The 21,793-nt window shown below is 47.2% G+C and overlaps 1 protein-coding gene across 2 annotated transcripts; it reads left to right on the top strand.

Moving 5' to 3' along the window:
- Positions 1-4,034: 4,034 nt before the first annotated feature.
- Positions 4,035-19,644, top strand: LAMP3 (lysosomal associated membrane protein 3). Of its 2 annotated transcripts, none has more exons than XM_048506403.1 (6): positions 4,035-4,139; positions 8,597-9,219; positions 12,038-12,160; positions 16,041-16,098; positions 17,059-17,226; positions 19,204-19,644. In XM_048506403.1, the coding sequence occupies exons 1-6, from the start codon at positions 4,088-4,090 to the stop codon at positions 19,341-19,343; spliced, it is 1,164 nt and encodes a 387-aa protein (XP_048362360.1). In that variant the 5' UTR covers positions 4,035-4,087; the 3' UTR covers positions 19,344-19,644. The 2 variants fall into 2 exon arrangements, with proteins under 2 accessions (XP_048362360.1, XP_048362359.1); XM_048506402.1 differs by having other exon boundaries at positions 8,462-9,219.
- The last annotated feature ends 2,149 nt before the right edge of the window (positions 19,645-21,793 follow it).

Here is a 21,793-nt window from a genome sequence, read left to right as displayed (position 1 = left end):
AGCCTGATCTTGTCAGATACTAAACAGGGTCAACCGTGGTTAGCACTTGAATGGGAAACACCAAGGGTCGCTATGCAGAGGCAAGACATGGCAAACCACCTCAGGACATTTCTTGCCTTGAAAACCCTCCTGGATCACTATAAACAAAGGTGTCCAACTCTGGCGCTTCAGGTGTTCATGGACTACAATTCCCATCAGCCCCTGCTGGCATGGCCAATTGGCCATGCCTTGTAAAATGAGCAGGTGCCTTCCAAAGGAGAAATGCCAGCCTTCCAAAGGATAACTAAATCTCCAGGTCCAATTGGCCATGCCTTCAGGGGCTGATGGGAATTGTAGTCCATGAGCATCTGAAGCGCCAGAGTTGGACACCCTTGCTATAAACCAACTGTGACTTGATGGCTCTTTCTGCCTCCCCTTGGAGATGCATGTGTAACCTCAGCTTGTGGGTTCTGTGGGGCAGTACTTGGAATGAGTTGCAACAACAATTTTTAAACAACAAAATGGTTTACTTTTCTTTACAATTAACACTTTTAAAACATCAACATTTAACGTTACAATTCAAGGTCCTGTTCAGGTTGCATTTCAAGTCCTTCTATTTACAGTCTACTGATATTGCCAAGTCCAAATTCTTCTTTGCAAGTTGGCTGGCTCCTGAAGACTCCAGGGGCTTGATGAACAGGTTGCAACATGATGAAGGTCTCCAGGAGAACTCTCACCCATTACAACCACAAAAGAAAACCCTTAACAAGGTGTTAAGGGCTTATAGAAATCAAGGTCCGAGTCTGGTAGCCTTGTCTTCTGCAAAGAGCTCTTGCAGCCTTTCTGCTGCTCTGAGTCTCCACCCCCTTACTGGGTCAACCCATTCTGGGCATGGGGGTTACACATGGAAAACCAAAAAGCTCAAATATTGTTCAAATGTAACTGGGAAAAACATGCTGAATTTTTTTTTTAGTTTTAAAGTGGCCTGCATCCGTCCTTACCCTCCTTTGGAAAACTCTTTGGAACCCAAATCAGATGATCTTGCTGAAGTTTTCAGACGTTCTCGAGGAGCTGACGTTTACAACAGAGCCATTAAACACACAATTCTTGGTATCTCAAGGAACTGTGGAAAGCATTTGAATCTAGAGAGGTCTTTTAAAAACAGCTGGTACTGAAGACATCACTGGCATTTCTTTCCCCAGCTATGGTTTGATCCACAGTATGTCATTGGTATCTTCTTTTCCTTCATGTTGAGGGTAACAGTGCTGTTGGCACTTCGTGGCTAATGAAAGACAGACAGAAGACCGATCTCAGAAACTGCTGTTTCTCTCTCTGTCATATCAGGACCAGATGTATGAATGTATTCTGATACCTGTGTGCGTGTGAAGCTGGACTTTCTGTAAATAGACCAGTTTGAACTGTGTAAAACCAACCCTTTGTTCAGACTTTATAAAAATTATAAATACTGTATTACAAAGCAGCCTGGGGGGGAAATGACTTTTTAACCACAATTTTTTCATCTTTACAATACATTCACACACCCAGTCTGACAAAGGGAGTTTGACTCTGAGCATCATAGAGCTGGAAGAGACCCCAAGGGTCATCAAGTCCAATCCCCTGCCATGCAGGAACACACAATCAAAGCCCTCCTGACAGATGGCCATCTAGCCTCTCCTTAAAAATCTCCAAAGGAGGAGACTCCTTTCACACTTCAAGGCAGTGTATTCCTCTGTCAGACAGCCCTTATTCTCAGGAAAGCTTATAGGAAAGAAAATGGATGACCTACCTCACAGGGTGTTTGTTGTGAGGGGGGAAGGGCAAGGAGATTGTAAGCCCCTTTGAGTCTTCTGCAGGAGAGAAAGGGGGGATATAAATCCAAACTCCTCCTCCTCCTCCTCCTCCTCCTCCTCCTCCTCCTCTTCTTCTTCTTCTTCTTCTTCTTCTTGATTCAAATCTAGCTGTTCCAATGGAAATTGGAAACCAAGATGGCTACCCTGTAAGAGCCCCACTAGCCACCCTACTTGGTCATGTACCACCTTTGCCGTGAGTCAGCCCTTCCAGTTGCCCAGTCATGCAAGCAGACACATAAACACACAACACTGTCCTCTTGCTCTCTTTGACCACCACCTGTGCCCACCTGTACATGATGGAGCAAATGTTGCCAAACATCTTTAAGCTCCGCCTATCCTAAAATCCATTGCAAGATGAAACATTCTTTGACAGAAATTGCTATGGTCAAACTAGTGCAAGAACTTGCTGTGGAAACCACCATGGGAGAGGCTGCCATAGCCTAAAGAATGCGACGTTTAGCATTCTAGAAAGGAGGCGTTTGCAATATTTGTATAGGATTGCCCGCATTGGGTCAGGGGTGACTCTAGAGAAGGACAGGATGTTTTTTCTACATGGGGGCAGAGAGCATCATTGCTTTGCTGGTTCGGGGGGGGGGAGAGAAACAATGGGATTGGTAGGTCTTGTGTAACACCAAGTGCAAAACTCCCCATTCAACTCAGAAGCACTAATAGGGGAGCGACGGGACGGTGCCCGCAAGAAAATTGTGCAGTTCAATAAAGCACCTATGAACAGAATGAAAAGTCCACAAAACATATGTGTGCAATATCCAGTAACATTTAAACGTATTGTTGTGTTGACTTCATACCAATTTAAATGTATTGTGTAGTATTCTCTTCATACCACCAGAACATAAAAGAGCAAGTATACTCGAATACAGGAAGGAAATATACAGTCCAGATTTAAATCAGATAACGTCCAAGTCCAAATCCTCCCAACAGGATATCCCGTGTGGAATATATTTCTTCTTCAAGGAGGGTCAGCAAAGTCAAGTTGTAAATTCATCTCCTGCTTAACAATCCATCTTCCACGAGGAGAAGTTTCCCAAGGTAAGAGGTAGCCAAGGATCACGATGGTGGGGACAACTCATGAACACCTGGTGGGCCACTGCGAGTAGCAGAGGGCTGGACTAGATGGACTTTGGTCTGATCCAGCAGGCTCTTTCTTATGTTCTTATGTTCTTAACACCTTGTGGTTCAATCAGGTGGAAGAAAGACTCTTTGCTTTTGGGGGAGAATAAAGTGGGCACCCAAAAATCCCATTGGTAGATGACATGGTGCCCAGGGTTACCACATTGGGGATCAATGTACTGTTTTAGACGAAGAAGAAGAAGAAGAAGAAGAAGAAGAGGAGGAGGAGGAGGAGGAGGAGGAGTTTGGATTTATATCCCCCCTTTCTCTCCTGCAGGAGACTCAAAGGGACTTACAATCTCCTTGCCCTTCCCCCCTCACAACAAACACCCTGTGAGGTAGGTGGGGCTGAGAGAGCTCCGAGAAGCTGTGACTAGTCCAAGGTCACCCAGCTGGCGTGTGTGGGAGTGCACAGGCTAATCTGAATTCCCCAGATAAGCCTCGACAGCTCAGGCAGCAGAGCTGGGAATCAAACCCCCTTCCTCCAGATTAGATACATGAGCTCTTAACCTCCTTACTCCACTGCTGCTCCTAGAGCTAGATGAACCCCAAGCAAAAGGTCTATGTGAGCTCTTTTGTCCCAAAGTACTTACTTGACAACCCTAGTGTGGAATGGGGGCTTGGGGGAATAATCCTTGGTGAGAGGATGCAGGTATTAAAAGCACATAAGAGGAACACCTTTTTCCTTTGGGGAATACTGCTTTTGTGACCTCAGAAGCCTTAACAGAGCCCCCCTCCGCACACACAGAATAATGCACTTTCAATGCACTTTGCAGCTGTGCGGCATAGCAAAATCCACTTGCAAACAATTGTGAAAGTGGTCTGAAAGTGCATTATTCTGCATGTGGGGTAGCGGCCGGAGAGATCATCTGATTTAGCCCCGAGTTTCAACAGAGAACCACACAAACCAGACAGAGCATCAGCAATTATTGCTTCCATTTTCATTTCTGCCGGCCTTTTTTTGACAGGGCTGTAGGTTGCAACATAGGACTAGCTTCCCCCACCCATTTCTCCTTTACATGTGACATGTTGGCCTAGCAGTGCCAAAACCTCTGTGCTCCTTGGGCTGCACTTCCCCTCTGCTGAAAGCTCTTCAAGAAGGCACAGCAAAGTCCTTGCCTCCTGGCACCATGAGTTGGCAGAAGCTGCTGCTGTTGGGGTTGATTCTCATCCAGGCCAACGGTGAGTGCAGGGACGATCAGACACGATCTATTTGGGATCTGCATCTGGCAGTTTGATAATCTTGCAAAAAGCAGGGGTCAGGATCTCTCGTGGCTTGAGCAGCTGTGTAAAAGAGACGATTGAGCCAGCTGCCAAATGAACGAGGAAATGAAAGACACGCTGCTGAAAACCGTTCTCATGCATAGCTAATAAACGCAGTGGAATCTCCAAGTTCTAGCCTCTGCGCCATATATGCCCAAGTTCTTAGTTTAGACCCATTGCTTTCTACCTTCGCTGAGATTTTGTGATGAGCACTCCTGAGCTTTACAACTGCGAATGATTTTTTAAAATCTTCTCTTTATTATAAATCTTAGTTGATAGTTCCATGGGAATGTCAACTCAATGCATGGCAGCTGTGAAAAAGGCAAACTCTATGCTGGGGATAATTAGGAAAGGAATTGAGAATAAAACTGCAAAGATTGTCATGCCCTTATATAAAGCCGTGGTGCGACCGCACTTGGAGTACTGTGTTCAGTTCTGGTCGCCACATCTCAAAAAGGATATCAAAGAGATAGAAAAAGGGCAGAGAAGGGCAACGAGGATGATTGAGGGACTGGAGCACCTTCCTTATGAGGAGAGGCTGCAGCGTTTGGGACTCTAGTTTGGAGAGGAGACGTCTGAGGGGGAATATGATTGAAGTCTATAAAATTATGCATGGGGTAGAAAATGTCGACAGAGAGACATTTTTCTCTCTTTCTCACAATACTAGAACCAGGGGGCATTCGTTGAAAATGCTGGGGGGAAGAATTAGGACTAATAAAAGGAAACACTTCTTCACACAACGTGTGATTGGTGTTTGGAATATGCTGCCACAGGAGGTGGTGATGGCCACTAACCTGGATAGCTTTAAAAGGGGCTTGGACAGATTTATGGAGGAGAAGTCGATCTATGGCTACCAATCTTGATCCTCCTTGATCTCAGATTGCAAATGCCTTAGCAGACCAGGTGCTCAGCAGCAGCAGCAGGCCATTGCTTTCACATCCTGCCCATGAGCTCCCAAAGGCACCTGGTGGGCCACTGTGAGTAGCAGAGTGCTGGACTAGATGGACTCTGGTCTGATCCAGCAGGCTCGTTCTTATGTTCTTATGTTCTTAAATCATTGATATCTCTTTAGGTTCTCCGTTCTAGCCTTTATTTGTTTCTGTTGGTTTCAGTGGGAAACTTATTTCTGTTCACGATTAGGGTTTTTGTTGCTTTCTGCTCATTTAAGGGTTCCATCTAGCTGACCGTTGGGCAGAGAGGAGACCAGGTCTCTGTTTCAGAGCCAAGTAAAATGTCATTGTAGATATTTATTCGAGATGTTTCTAGATAGCTTTTCTGCCACTGCATATTTGGAGGAGGGGTATATAATTTAAATGGAATTATCTCTATTCAAGACATGCAATACGAAAGGAAAATGAGATAGGGATGGAAGAAAGATGCACAAAATTCAGGCACCAACTCAACCAGTTTCTTCCATATGGAGTTCCTGCTTAGGATTTCCCCTACACTGCAGTGATTCTTAGGGGGTGATTCCCCATTCTGCTCTCACTGCTGCTATAAATGCAGAGAGCCATGGAGATTCCACATGCAGATGTTCCTTGCAGTAGCCCCTCATATCTGCCATTCCTCCTTTGCCTCCAAAGTGCTTTTTTGCCACTTAAAAAAAAGTTTGTAGCAATATTGCTGCTCTGATCTGAATAACCTGGGCTATCTTGACCTCATCAGGTCTCCAAAGGTAAGCAGATTTAGCCCTGGGTAATATTTGGATGAAAGACCACAAAGGAATACCAAAGGAATACCAAATGCAAGCAATGGCAAAACATAAGAAAAGTTTGGATTTATACACACCCCCCCCCCCAAACCTTTCTCTGCTGTAAGGAAATTCAAGGTGACATACAAGCTCCTTTCCCTTCCTCTCCCCACAACAGACACCTGGGCCCCTTCCGCACAAGCAAAATAATGCGTTTTCAAACCACTTTCACAACTGTTTGCAAGTGGATTTTGCTATTCCGCACAGTTTCAAAGAGCACTGAAAGCAGTTTGAAAGTGCATTATTCTGCATGTGCGGAATGAGCCCTAAGTGAGGCAGGTGGGGCTGATACGCACTGGCTCTGTGGTCTGAAGACTGGGTCACCATAAGTTGGCTACAACTGGACCACCAAAAATGTTGTTCTAATGTAATGTTGTTACAGCGAAATACCTACCACCAATGTGTTCCCCCCCCCCCCAAAAAAGTAAGCAAAATCCCACCAGTGAAAGGAGGAAATAGGGAGGTGGCAGAAATCTGTGGTGGAGGTGGGGCAAATGTAGGCCAGGAGGAATTGAGCATCTGCATCGTCCCATCCATGCTTTTCCCAAACCCACTTTGGGCAGAATCTTTTCCAAAAAGATTACACTGAAACAGGTTTAGAAACAGGGCAGCCTGCCCACTAGGCGAGCCTGCCCACTGGGTGCCAGAGGGTGGGGGTCCTGGCGGCAACACAAGAGGCTTGCTAATTGCAACTAGCAGTCCCAAACAATGTCCTGATCCTGCTTCCCGTGGCCTGCCTCCCCTTCCCCCCCCCTTTTTTGAGTGCCTTCAAACAGCAGTCCTTTAAATGGGATGTTGTGTGGTTTCCGGGCTGCATGGCCGTGCTCTAGTAGCATTTTCTCCTGACGTTTCACCTGCATCTGTGGCTGGCATCCTCTGAAGATGCCAGCCACAGATGCAGGCGAAACGTCAGGAGACAATGCTACTAGAACACGGCCATACAGCCCGGAAACCACACAACACCTCAGTGATTCCGGCCATGAAAGCCTTCGACAATACAGCCCTTTAAATATTTTCACAAAATATAAATGTCTTTAAACAACACTCCTTTAGACAGTTGACATTCCACAAGATCCTTTTTGGGGACTGCAATTTGTAGGCGCTCTTGCATAAATATATGAGTATGTAAAGGAGAGATTTGACACATGCTGTATTCAGTGGTGGATCCAAAAATTTTAGTAACAGGTTCCCGTGGTGGTGGGATTCAAACTGTGGCATAGCGCCAATGGGGCTGGGCGGGGCACGACGGGGGCGTGGCCAGGCATTCCTGGGCAGGGCATTCCTGGGAAGGGCTGTGGCAAGGACGCAGCCACTGCGCCGGTCCTTGGGCGGGAAACGAATGCACGCAGGCGCAGGCTGCCACGCGCGCCGGTGCACCTCCTGCTAGACTGCTTCAAGTTCTGCGCACTACTGCTGAGAGGAGGGGCGTAACTAAGAGAAAAATCACGTGGCAAAGTCACCAATTAGGAACCCCCTCTCGGCACACACAAATAATTAGTAACCTACTCTCGGGAACCTGTGAGAACCTGCTGGATCCCACCTCTGGCTGTATTTCTTGACAAGTTTATTTGAACCATCAATGGTTTATTGGTTCCCATACATAAATAACTATTAGTTATGACATTTGGTACTGCTTGTTGTTGCTGTTGTTGTTGTTGTTGTTTGTAGTAATAGTTATTCTGCACCCGCTGATAATTCATAGTAGCCAGAAAGTAAAAGCAAAACTTTGCCCCTGCTTAGCGGGCATAGCTGAAGAATGGACTCACTCACGCAAACAGGATTTGTGCTTGTGCAGAGTAAGGCCTTTCCCCACTTACCTTAAGCCCCGCTCTACTCTCCTCAAGTAATGCGGGGTCCCCCGGCACTCCCCACTACAGGGACGGCTACAACGCAGCTGCCCTGATGCACTACAGACGGCTCATCAGCGCCCCCCTCAGCCGGCGGCATCCCTGGTGCTCCCTCGAAACAGCTTGGCCTTTGGATGGGGGCAGCCTTGGTAGCGATGCCAGAGAGATGCCAGCGTGCTTGAGAGTAGCTGGCGCAGCAAAGGGCAGCAAAGATGCGTCTTGAGAGCTTGGCCTAAGAATGCCTGCTGAGATGGTACAAAAGGAATGAATTTGATGGAATACAGGTGATTAAATTACAGGAGCAGCAGTGGCGTAGGAGGTTAAGAGCTTGTGTATCTAATCTGGAGGAACCGGGTTTGATTCCCCTCTCTGCCGCCTGAGCTGTGGAGGCTTATCTGGGGAATTCAGATTAGCCTGTGCACTCCCACACACGCCAGCTGGGTGACCTTGGGCTGGTCACAGCTTCTCGGAGCTCTCTCAGCCCCACCTACCTCACAGGGTGTTTGTTGTGAGGGGGGAAGGGCAAGGAGATTGTCAGCCCCTTTGAGTCTCCTGCAGGAGAGAAAGGGGGGATATAAATCCAAACTCTTCTTCTTCTTCTTCTTCTTCTTCTTCTTCTAAATCTCTCCTCTGCTCCTTTGCAGCCATTTTGTTCTGCAGTGCTGAAATTGGGGATAATGGCAGGCAGACCCCTGCCATTGGGCAATCCAGCTCATTCCCAGAAAGGAGGAGTTTTCCTCCACTGCTTGCTTCAAGCCCCCTGAATTCCTCTCTTCCAGATGTTGAGTCGGAAGCTTCAGCAGTACAAATAGGCTCTGGAACACCACAAGTGACTGACCAAACCACTCCTCCTAGTTCCTCAGGTGGCCAAACATCTGGCCATGCATCAACCTCGGCTACCAGCGTGACACCTGCAAATCCCACACAACTTACCAGTGATGCTGTAATACCGACCACTCTGGAAGCTACAGGGAGAACATCTGGGCAGCCTGAATCACAAACAGACCAAACCAGAGTTCGCACAGTCCTGCATACAGCTGCTCCTCAAAAAACCGCATCGGAACCTAGGCCTCCACAACATCAGGAAACCACGGGGCACCCACTGCCATCAACAACAGGAAGTGCCAAGGCTGCAAATGAGACCACCCCCAAGCCTATCACCTTACAGACGACAAACTGGACTGTGAGCTTGCAGACAGTGAATGCAGGGACCTCGAGAAACACGGCGTCTGCTCCGGAACAGAATAAAACCACAACTACTTTGCCGACAACCTCACTGCAGCCCACCCTCTCACCGAAATCAGCCCCAGCTGCAACTGGGGTTTACAGTGTCGAGAACGGAACTGTGGATTGCATTAAAGTCTCCATGGGATTGACCATCGTAGTTCAAAATGGCAAAACGGTAAGCTCCAGCCTTTCCTTCCCAGTTCTTTCCCACAATTCCATTTTTTAAAAGGTCTAAGGAAGCAGTGGTGGGATCCAAAAATTTTAGTAACAGGTTCCGATGGTGGTGGGATTCAAACAGTGGCGTAAAAGCGCAAGCCAATGGGAGCTGAAGCGGAAGGAGAGGGCCTGATGGGGAAGCGTGGCCAGGGACATTCCGAGTGGGGAGCATTCCTGGGGCGGGGCTGTGAGTAAGGATGCGAAGCCTTGGCAGTCCCAGGTGCCGTTCCCCTTCGCCCCGCCTCTAGATTCGAATAATGACTGTTTAAAGTATTAAAAAAGCAATATACCGAAAGGTAGTGTATTTTTTCTTTTTTATATAATTATATTGATTGTTTTTAATTGATAACATAAGTAAGAAGAGAAACCAAAAACTGTTTATAGTTGTTAACATATTACAAACATATCTAATTGTCTATCTCTCTCAACCCCCCCCACGAAAACATCCTATATTGCCTCCCTCCTTCCCATATTCCCCTCCCTCCCTACTTTCTACTTCCCCTTCAGAGACCTATAACTACTTTATCTATTCCACTTGAAAGAAAACTAACAGAGGGAGAGATCCAAAAACCTTTTATTTATTTATTTATTTATTTATTTATTTATTTATTTATTTATTTATTTATTTATTTATTTATTTTTTCGATTTATATACCGCCCAATCTAAAAGAGTAGTTTAAACTCCTCTCTTTCCAATATAAATTTCAAGGAGGAAAAAGAAAAAGAAAAACCTTTACCTATAATACTTTCCCAACCTTTATACCAATGAACAAAAAAATAGAATTACTATATATTGTATTATTTCATGCAGTTCATACACACATGGGGGGTGCCATGGGGGGCAGGGGAGCCGCAGGGGGCGATTTTGCATCCCCCACTTGACGAGATTTGTTGTACCCAGGGACAGAGATTACCCCCTTGTCCCTTGTGGAGTTAATCATTAATAACCGGTTCTCCGAACTGAGAAAATTTTAGTAACCGGTTCTACCGAATAGGTGCGAATAGGCTGCATCCCACCTCTGGGTCTAAGCCAGCCTTTCCCCAACATATTCCATCATACTTGCAGATGCATTCTTTACTGCCCAGTTGCTTCTTCTCCCTAGTGAGAAGCCAGTATGGACTTTCCTCCAACTCACTGAGGCAGGAGGTATTTCAGAAGTCCCCGAGGGGCACCTCTTTTGCATCTACAGCGAGTCCCCATTTTAAGCAGCTGAGTCCCTCACGAAAAGGATGCTCTGCTCAGAACCTTCAAATGTTTTGTGATCACGTCCTGTAGCCGCCATTTTTATGGTTGGCCCCACCCCCCATGGCCGCCTTTTTAGGGTGGTGCCCAAAACCCTTTCTCAAAATTCTAAAAGTGCCCACAGATTCAACTTTTGGGGTTCCACAGAGTCATCATGTTTGGGACAGGGCTGTAGCCCCTTGGTAGAACATCTGCTTTCCATGCACAAGGTCCCAGATGCAATACCCGGCCGAACCATTGAAGAAAAAAAAAGGATTAGTTATGAGGTGATCCAAAAGATCTCTACCTGAGCCCCTGCAGAAAAAGAGGAGTTGGATTTATACGCCACTTTTCTCTACCACAAAGAGTGTCAAAGCGGCTTACAGTTCCTTCCATTCCACTCCCCACAACAGGCGCCTTGTGAGGTAGGCAGAGGCATAGCAAGGGGGAAAGCCCAGTGCACTGGTGCGTCCTCTGCCCCACCCCACCCCGGCCCGCCAACATCCGCCCCTGCTCCGGAACACCCCTGCCATGGCCCCGGAACGCCCCCACAGGCCCCGAAATGCCCCAGTGTGCCACAACCCCCCCCCGTCCCCTTAGAGCTACGCCTCTGGAGTTAGGTGAGGCTGAGAGATGTCAGGAGAATTTTGACTAGGCCAGGGTCACTCGCCTGGTGTATGAATGGGGAAACAAATCCACTTCACCGGATAAGAGTCTGCTGCCTATGTGGAAAGTTAAAACCGGTTCTCCATATTAGAATCCGCTGCTGTTAACCACGACACCATGCTGGCTCTCACTGCCAGTTTGAGCAGGCAGCACCAACTTTGGCAGGCCAATAGGGGGACTGCAAGTTCTTGTCACCCACTTCTTATCTTTTAATATCTCCAGTATAGTTTTGGGCCCGGCTCGTCCTCCATAGAGGAGACAGAACAGGACACTATGTAGAGGTGACAGGTTGTGTACTGGTACGCAGCCCCCGAGGCCCCTTCCGCACATGCAGAATAATGTACTTTCAATCCACGTTCACAATTGTTTGCAAGTGGGTTTTGCTATTCCGCACAGTAAAATCCAGCTGCAAAGTAGATTGAAAGTGCATTATTCTGCATGTGCGGAAGGGGCCTAGGAGGGCAGGTAGAATAGGCTGACAAGACGTCCCGCTTTTGGCGGGACAGTCCCACCTTTAAACAATTTGTCCCGCGTCCCGCGGGTTCTCCCGATTTTTGGGAGGCTGCTGCACTGCCTTCTGGGGTGCAAGGCACTGCGGCAGCCTCCCGTGCGCGCGGCCGCAGGAGCACGGCCTTTTGGGGCTTGCCGTTTGCCGCCCTGTGACAGGGCGGGAAACAGCAAGCCCCAGAAGGCGGTGGCAGCTCCTGACACAATGGCTGTGTCTTGTATGCTCGTCTTGTATGCCAGCCACCTCCCCCGTCTCGGTTCACAAAGGTGACCATCTGGTCACCTTAAGGTAGAATCACTGAAAAGGGTAGGGCGTCTTGATAAAAACCCTAGATCAGGACATCAGGCACCAGGTCTGCATTGCTTTTATGTCTTCCCACAGAAGGAAACCGAGTATCTTAACATCGACCCAAACGCCACGCAGACATCGGGAAGCTGTGGAAACCTGCAGTCGACCCTGAATGTTACTTTCCATGGTGGTTTCATTCGCTTTACTTTCAAAAAGGTAAGGATTTCATTTCAACTGGTCAAGCGGTATCCAGGATTTAAGTCTGTTCGGGCCACTGCTGCAGTTCATTTTCTACCAGAATATTTACCTCCAGCTGTGGCCACCACACACGCTGCACACAGTCTTCCAAATGAAGCCGCACGATCGATATATACAGGGGCATCCTGGTATTGACTGTTCTATTTTCATCCCCTTTCCTGATAATCCCCAGCACAGAGTTTGCCTACTGAAGTGGCGCTTTCTTTAAGCAACCTACTATGACCCCGAGATCTTGTCCCCCCTTAATCTCAGTAAGTTCTTACCCCATTAGAAGAAGAAGACGAGTTTGGATTTATACCCCACCTTTCTCTTCTGTAAAGAGACTCAAGGTGGCTTACAAGCTCTTTTCCCTTGCTCTCCCCGCAACAGATACCTTGTGAGGTCAGTGGGGCTGAGAGAGTTCAGAGAGAACTGTGACTAGCCCAGGGTCACCCAGCAGGCATGTAGGAGTGCGGAAACCCATCTGGTTCACCAGATAAGCCTCTGCCATTCGGCTGGAGGAGTGGGGAATCAAACCCGGTTCTCCAGATTAGAATCCACCTGGTCTTAACCACTACACCCAGCGGGCTCTCTCATTAGCCTATCTTTGAACTGGTATTTTTTTTGTTCCCATGTGCATTACTGTACAAACTTTGGCATTAAGCCTGGCATGTAATTTCACCACCCTTCGTCTTTCCAGGCTTTATTAAAGACACCAGGGCGAGCCACATGTACCTTGTAGCTGGGCTTTCATGAGAATTTGGAAAGCTCTTCTGCCCATGTGCAGTTGCCAGACTGACTTTAAAGCCACTGTGGAGACAAGAAGAAAGGCAGAATTAGATGCTCATCCTCCTGGTGAGCAAAGCAGTGGAGAGTTTAGCCCAGTGATGGCGAACCTTTTCGAGACCGAGTGCACCAATTGCAACCCCAAACCCACTTATTTATCACAAAGTGCCAACACGGCAATTTAACCTGAATACCGAGGTTTTAGTTTAGACAAAACGGTTGGCTCCAAGGCATGTGTTACTAAGGAGTAAGCTTGGTGGTAGTCGGAGGCTTTGCTTTGAAGCAACCATGCAACTCTTCCAACGGGTGAATCACGACCCTAGGAGGGTTTACTCAGAAGCAAGCCCCATTGCCAGCAACCGAGCTTACTCCCAGGTAAAGCATTGCGCTTTAGTTCAGCGCATGAAAATCAGTGGGGTTAACAGGGTTACCTACACTGCTTCCCCAAAACTAGGTCTTAGGTTTAATGCTAATAATCGGCCAAGTAGCCCAGGCCAGCCTAGATGTGTGTGTGAGGGGGCACTCTGCACGTGCCCACAGAGAGGGCTCTGAGTGCCACCTCTGGCACCCGTGCCATGGGTTCACCGCCACTGGTTTAGCCCAACCAAAATCTGCCAAGTGAGATCCATGCCTAACGTCTCTTCACTGGCCATATGTCCCAAAGACAGCCTGTACCCATGACTTTCTGATCCCTGCAGCAGCTGGAGTCCACATGGAGCAATTTTTGTTCTCTCTTGTTATGAGGAGAAAACAATGACCGACATATGCCACTCTGAGCTACTTGGATGAAAGGTGGGAGAAAAATACGCAGAGCCAATAGATATCTGCGTTTGCTCGGAAACCGCAATACCGAAACAATTAAAGTGGAGCCCTGACGCCAAGAGGGGCCCTGGAAATCGTGACATTTTCCCAACGAGCTTGCGAACGTATTGCGCAAAAAGCTCATTGTCTGGAATGGCCCCTTGGCCCTCGTTCTGCGGGAGCGGCACGAACACCTCGTCTTGCAAATAAAGCCTTGGTTTCAAGGGTTTGCTCATAACCAGAAGAGAGCGTGACGGTACACTGAAGTGGGATTCCCAAGGACGCCTTGCACAACTGAGTCTCCAAGTACCACCTGGAACAGCTTCAGCTAAGATGCTGAGGGAAACGGTTGAAAGTCCCGTCCCCCCCCCACCCTTTCCCGCACTCTCTGAGAACAGCACATCTTGTGGCGCAATGCTGTATATCCCAGCCCTGCTCTCTGAGATAAGGTTTCATAGGCTGCTTTGAAATAGGAGCAGGTAGGAACTCGCCAGGCAACTTTTCTGTGTGGTGTAGTGTGGTGTAGTGGCTAAGAGCAGGTGGATTCTAATCTGAAGAACCGGGTTTGATTCCCCACACCAGTGGTGGCGAACCTATGGCACGGGTGCCAGAGGTGGGACTCAGAGCCCTCTCTGTGGGCATGCGCAAACAGAGTGCCCCCCCCCCCCACACATCTAGGCTGGCCTGGGCCGCTGGGCTCAATTATTAGCATTAAACCGAAGACCTAGTTTTGGGGAAGCAGTGTAGGTAACCCTGTTAAGCGCTGTTAAACCCCACTGATTTTCATGCAAAGAACTAAAGCGTGATCCCTTACCTGGGAGTAAGCTCAGTTGCTGGCAATGGGGGTTGCTTCTGAGTAAACCCTCCTAGGGTCGTGATTCACCCATCGGAAGAATTGCACGGTTGCTTCAAAGCAAAGCCACCGACTACCACCAAGCTTACTCCTGAGTAACGCACACCTTGAAGCCAACTGTTTTTTCTAAACTAAAACCTCAGTATTCAGGTTAAATTGCTGTGTTGGCACTTTGCAATAAATAAGTGGGTTTGGGGTTGCAATTTGGGCACTCGGTCTGGAAAAGGTTCGCTATCACTGCCCCACGCCATTCCTCCACCTGAGGGGCAGAGGTATATCAGGTGACCTTGGGCTAGTCACAGTTCTTCGGAACTCTCTCAGCCCCACCTACCTCACAAGGTGTCTGTTGTAAGGAGAGGAAGGGAAGGAGTTTATGAGCCACTTTTAGTCTCCTAATAGGAGAGAAAGACAGATATAAATCCAAAACTCTTAATCTCCCCCCCCCCTTGAGATGTTTGCATTTCCTCATCTTGGAGGCTTGACTTTTTCCATTACACTTGGATGTGATTTTATACACTGTCTCTTTTAAATGTATGCTTGTAAAACCTGAGAGCAGAAATGTGGCATTATGTGAGCCATCTAATTCAGCACCCTGTTTCTCAGTGGCTGATCTGATGCCCCCCAAAGGGTCACAAAAGAGGTGTAAAGGCCAAATGCCCATCCTAATGTCTGACCCCCCCCCCCCCCCCACATAACAGAGGTTGCAAGTCAAGTGGGACCATGAGACAGCCAGGGATTACCACGTACCACAGTAATCAGAGCCCTTGGAGACAATGGCTGCTTTGGAGGGTGGACTCTATGGTATTATACCTCACTTAGGTCTCCCCCTCCCCAAACCATGTCCTCCCCAGGTTGTAACCCCAAATCTCCATGAATTTCCGAACTCAGAGTTGGCAACTGTAATCAAAATGTTTCTGCTGGTCTCTATGACTGTACAAACTGTTGGTCACAACCACATGCTAGGTTCAGTGGTGGGATCCAAAAATTTTAGTAAGAGGTTCCCATGGTGGTGGGATTCAAACTGTGGCGTAGCACCAATGGGGCTGGGCGGGGCATGACAGGGGCGTGGCTGGGTATTCTGGGGCGGGGCATTCCTGGGCGGGGCTGTGGCAAGGACGCAGCCGCTGCGTCGGTCCTTGGGCGGGAAATGAACGCACGCAGGCGCAGGCTGCCACGCACGCCGGTGCACCTCCTGCTAGACTGTTTCAAGTTCTGTGCGCTACTGCTGAGAGGAGGGGCGTAACTAAGGCAAAAATTACATGGCAAAACCACCAATTAGTAACCCCCTCTCGGCACACACAAATAATTAGTAACCTACTCTCGGGAACCTGTGAGAACCTGCTGGATCCCACCTCTGGCTAGGTTGTATTAACTCTAAGCAATAATGTGGATAATTGTATCATCTTTCTTTCTCCTTAGGCTGCAGATGTATATTATGTCTATGTGATCGAAGCCAGTTTAAGGGTACCTTCTGAGGGTAAGTACTGTGTTGATTCCCACGCGACTTACACACAAGGGGCATTTGGCAATCTTGGACTTCACCCTTGCCTCAGATAATCCTCCAGCTAGAATGTTATCCATTTGCTGGCAATGACCATTTTGTGACATGATACACAATCAGAAAACGCGTTGCATCCACTGCTTTTATGTGCTCAAAAATGTGTATCAAACAATAAAGTGCATATATACAACAGGACAAGTGCAACAATGATGCTATACAACAACACTCTATGTCAGTGTTTCTCAACCTTTTCGAGGTCAGGGTACCCTTGACCTCACTCTTCATATCTCACGGTACCCCTGCCGCCAGGTTCTATTACCCATCCCCACTTGAAGCAGCAGTGAGGGAAAAAATTAAAAAGAAAAATAAGACTTCATGAACTTACAAGAAGTTGCATTGTCGAAGGCTTTCATGGCCAGATTCAACTGGTTGTGGCGGGTTTTCCGGGCTGTGTGGCCATGGTCTGGTAGGTCTATTTCCTTATGTTTCGCCTGCCCACAACCAGTTACAAGAAGTTCTTATCACAGAGTTCCTGGTGATCCCAAGAGATGCCCGGAATTGACCAACGGCAGGTCTGAGAATGACCAGAAAGTTAATGGTAAGAACTTCCTGTAAGTAGATGGGTCATTATTGTTCTTTTAAATTTTGCCTCTGGGATGCCCCCCCCCCTCTCCCCGCCAACCCTGGCAACCCTAGCCTGAAGGGTAACTTGATGATGTTCGATTGACTCTCTGGAATCACATAATGCCAAGGACGGGGAGAATTCTAATTTGTGTTATTATCAGTCACTCAATTTGACCTGCCTGCAGCTGGTGCCGAATCCAGAGGGTCCCTGGATCAAGCACCGAGCCATGCCAATTACTTTTCAAACAAAGAATTGCTTCACTGCCAGCAAAACCTCTTGGGTGTCTGTTTCTCTTCATTTGTGTGCTTTAGGGTCGCCGTACTATGGAATCAAAACTGTCCAGCTCTTCACAACTCCAACCGGTAGCTCTTTTAAATGCTTCAGCAAGCAAACCATAGACATGGACAAAAACTTTCTGCTGCAGCCTGTCAATACCCAACTGCAAGCTTTTGACATTGTCGGAAACCAGTTTGGGAAAGGTAAGCGAGTGTCCCAAGCTTGGAGATCTTCCTACAAAAATGGATTTGACAGATGGAAAAACCCTTTCTAGGAACAGGTTGCAGCTCAGATATAAAAAGATGAATGCAAATGGAATCAAATCAGAGGTGGGATCCAACAGGTTCTCACAGGTTCCCGAGAGTAGGTTACTAATTATTTGTGTGTGCCGAGAGGGGGTTACTAATTGGTGATTTTGCCACGTGATTTTTGTCTTAGTTACGCCCCTCCTCTCAGCAGTAGCGCACAGAACTTGAAACAGTCTAGCAGGAGGTGCATCGGCGTGCGTGGCAGCCTGCGCCTGCATGCATTCGTTTCCCGCCCAAGGACTGGCGCAGCGACTGCGTCCTTGCCACAGCCCCACCCAGGAATGCCACGCCCCTGGAATGCCCGGCCACGCCCCTGTTGTGCCCCACCCAGCCCCATTGGCACTACACCACAGTTTGAATCCCACCACCATGGGAACCTGTTATTAAAATTTTTGGATCCCACCACTGAATCAAATGCAATTTGTTATGAACAATTAAAAAACAAATCTTCAGTGGAGAAAGGATTGTCATATGTGGAGAGATGCACAGATCGCAGCTGTGGTTAGAGGGACAAAGGTGCTCATATTTTCAAAAGTCCTTTATCGCTAGAACCTGCAACCCATAGCAGGGACAAATGCAAGCGTTGGAGAGGTGACCGAACAGGAGTCCAGCAAAAATACTGATGTAGGATGCGTTTAGTCCATTTGTTCGTCTCTATAAAGTAAAAATCAGGTAGCCTATGAAAGAGTGACAATGCTTATTTCAACCTGATCTTTTTTTTCTGTGACTAACTCAAGTTCATTCTGAAATAAATGTTGTCAGTCTTTAAGGTGCCACCAGATGTTTGCTTTATTTTGCTGTGACAAACAAAAGATGGGTACTATTTTACAATCACCATGGAAGACGCTCAGATGTATCCTGATGGTCTCTCTGGTACTGGAGGACGTACGGTTAGTCAAGGCTTGCAGAAGTCCTGTAGTTAGAGTAAGCATTAGAGAATTCAACTCTGCATGTGTGGGACTGGTTTATTTCCCAAGCACTGCAAACTTCAGGAAGAGGTGAGCTTCAAAACCTCCAAGTGGGAACTGGAGATCTCCCGGGATTACAATTGATCTCCAGTCTAGAAGAAGAAGCTAGCGTATTGTGGGTTTTCCGGGTTGTATGGCCATGTTCCAGTAGCATTTTCACCTGACGTTCCGCCTGCATCTGAGGCTGGCATCTTCAGAGGATCAACCCACAACACCCTAGTGATTCCATCCGTGAAAGCCTTTGACAGAAGAAGCATTCGGATTTATATATTGACAGCCCCCCACCCCCAACTCCCATTTATTGCCAGCAAAGATGACGGTGAATGGAAGCGTTATGTCCAAGTTCTTAGAATGTTTTCCTTAGTAATTCTGGTTTAAGAGAATGGACAGCTACGAACTAAGAAATGAATGAATTAAGCTAAAAAGAAAAAAAAAGTCCTTGTCATCAGTGGACTGAATATCGAATAATTAAAACTGGCCGGAATATAAATGCTCTGCATATCAAATAATTAAAGCTGGCCGGATCATCAGTGGGTGTTTCTCCCCACGACAGGGGCGGCGACAAGCGCCTTGGCAGCTAGCAGCTGCCGCTGTGGCATCCCTCAGCAGCATAGCATCCCTGGCATGCGCCCGTCAGCAAAAGGCACCCTTTACAAGAGCGCCAGGGATGCCGCGCTGAGAGTAGCGGACAGCGTCCAGAGGCGGCTCGCATGTCGCCGCCCACAATAGGTGGGGGGAAGTGCCCAGGACCTTACTCTCCTCAAGTAGCGCGGGGCTTAAGGTAAGTGGGGAAAGGCCCAGTGATTAGGTGATTGGATGACTCGGACAAGTTGTGTCGCCCTGAAAGTAAAACACATGATTGCTACTGCATATTATACACTTAATAATCCGGTTGCCATTACAGCGGAAGAATGCGCTCCAGACAGAAACAAGAGACTAATCCCAACTGCGGTAGGCCTCAGCCTGGGAGGGTTATTGGTCATTGTCATCGCCACCTGCGTGATTTTCAGCAGAAAACCCACCAGAGGATACCAACACATCTGATTGGCCACTTTGCTGCTGAAGAATGTACCCAGCGAATAAGGTACCAACCTCCTGGCGGGGCCTGGAGAGCTCCTGGAATTACAACCCATCTCCAAACTACATATATCGGTTCCCCTGGAGAAAATACCAGAGGGCAGACTGTGTGGCGCTGTGCCCCACTGAGCTCCCGCCCCTTCACAAACTCTGGCATCCCTTGGATTTATACCTGTATATAAAGCTGCTTCTTTCCATATTATCAATATTTCCTCCTATCCTATTCCACTGAGGGGTTTAATAAAATTCTTCTATTTGTTGAACTTTTTAAAAGTCTCTATCATGGTTATCTAACGTGAAACAGTATGTGTGTGTGTGTGGGGGGCACACCTGAGTCCCCCAAATTGGTTGAGATCAGTGGTGGGATCCAAAAATTTTAGTAACAGGTTCCCATGGTGGTGGGATTCAAACTGTGGCGTAGTGCCAATAGAGCAGGCGGAGACCACGACAGGGGCATTCCTGGGGGGGCTGTGGCAAGGAAGCAGCCACTTTCATGGGTCCTTGGGTGGAGAGGCTTGAATGCAGCGCGAGGCGCGGGCTGCGCCGCGTAGTGCACCTCCTGCTAGACTGCTTCAAGTTCTGCGCGCTTCTGCTGAGAGGAGGGGCGTAACTAAGGCAAAAATCACGTGGCAAAATCACCCATTAGTAACCCCCTCTGGGCACACACAAATAATTAGTAACCTACTCTCGGGAACCTGTGAGAACCTGCTGGATCCCACCTCTGATATACATTTATTTTAAAGAGATATGGAGTGGGACAATTGAAGTAAACCTCCAGATGGTAGGCGGTGTGTGTGTGTGTGTGTGTGTGTGCGTGCATGTGTCATTAGGGGAACGTTTTTTGCCCTTGGGTAGAAAGAAGGTTTGGAAGATTGTATCCCTCCTGTTCCCCTGCCTTCGCAGTTTGGTTCAGCAAGCTGCTTTCTTCAGATGAAGAAAGACCACTGTTTTTTGAACAGTTTCTCAACTGACTTAAAAAAAAACCCAGTGACAATACTTAGATAAACATTTCCATTCTCCATCCCCCACAAAGAAAGCAAAGAGGGCTGCACACAGAACAGCATTGAGAAATCCCAGTAGTAAGCGCTGTATGATTAAGCAGAGTTGCCACTTTTGCGAAAACAGCAGTCATAAAGAAATTTAAGATTGGGTGTTGTGAGTTTTCTGGGCTGGAAGGTCATGGTCTGATAGGCTTTGCTCCTAATGTTGTGCCCGCATCTATGGCCATGAAGAGAAAGACACATTACGGTGTCATACCTCTGAAGTTCCCAGCCACAGATGCTGACGAAACAGTAGGAGCAAAAACTACCAGACCACAGCCACACAGCCTGGGAAAAACCACAATGCTCAGTTGATTCTGGCCCCGAAAGCCTTCGACAATACAAATTTAATATTGTCACACCATTAGGACTTAATAATGACCTGGGATTCCTCACTTGCTATATTTTAGTTAGTACATCCTGCCCTTTGCAAATGTGAATAACTTTAGTTATATCTCTTTCCCACCCCATTTTTTATTTTCTCAACATACACAAAAACAACAAACAAACAAAAAACACTTTCACACCACCACTAAGTCAATACGAAACGTGGACATTAAATACAAAAAAAGAAAAATAACCAAACGATGACTTCCCACTATTTCATTGTTGAATTCTAATCCATTTTAGGTTCATGCATCTATTTAAAATGGAACAATTTATCAGTTACACGCTTTATCATTTACTAATATTCCACTTCAGCCTTTCTTTTAGATCACAAATCTTGCAATTATTTTTCTTTGACCCTATATTTTTAATACGTAGCCTGTAAAAGATTTCCAGTTTTCTACAAACTTCTACAAAATTGCTGTCCTTTAGTAAGGCTGTTAATTTTGCTTTTTCTGAATATTCTGTGACCATAATTTCAATTATATCTCTGTTGACTTCCTGTTTTCCTCTGTCTCTAATGCATGCGTGTGTTTGTGATAGGCACAGGGCTAAGGCCCTGTCCACAGAGCAAAAGCTCTGACCGGTTACAAAAATAACCATCCAAAAGCTTCTTCAGTGTTCAGAGATTTATTGTTTTCATTCAATTCTGCGCAGAAGAGGGAACTCTCCTCTGTTAGCAACAGGGAGGAGGTTCAAGGGGCTGTTGCTTGCGTAACATAATTTATACCCTCTCACAATCATCCCTCCTTGTCTTCTGACCATTGGTTTGAGTCAAGAAGACGTACAGACCTGGTCATCTCATCCCACCTTTTACCACACCTGGCCCATTCCCATATTTGGTGAAACTTAAGTCAAAAACACCTTGCGTAAAAAGTTTCTATAACAACTACTGGTTTCTATTTTACCTTTATCTGTACATAATTTATACCCTCTTGCAAACATCCCTCCTTGTCTTCTGACCATTGGTTTGAGTCAAGAAGACGTACA

This window comes from Sphaerodactylus townsendi, linkage group LG08 (assembly GCF_021028975.2).
Source record: "Sphaerodactylus townsendi isolate TG3544 linkage group LG08, MPM_Stown_v2.3, whole genome shotgun sequence".
Classification (NCBI taxonomy): domain Eukaryota; kingdom Metazoa; phylum Chordata; class Lepidosauria; order Squamata; family Sphaerodactylidae; genus Sphaerodactylus; species Sphaerodactylus townsendi.
This window is presented reverse-complemented; position numbering and strand designations above follow the sequence as displayed.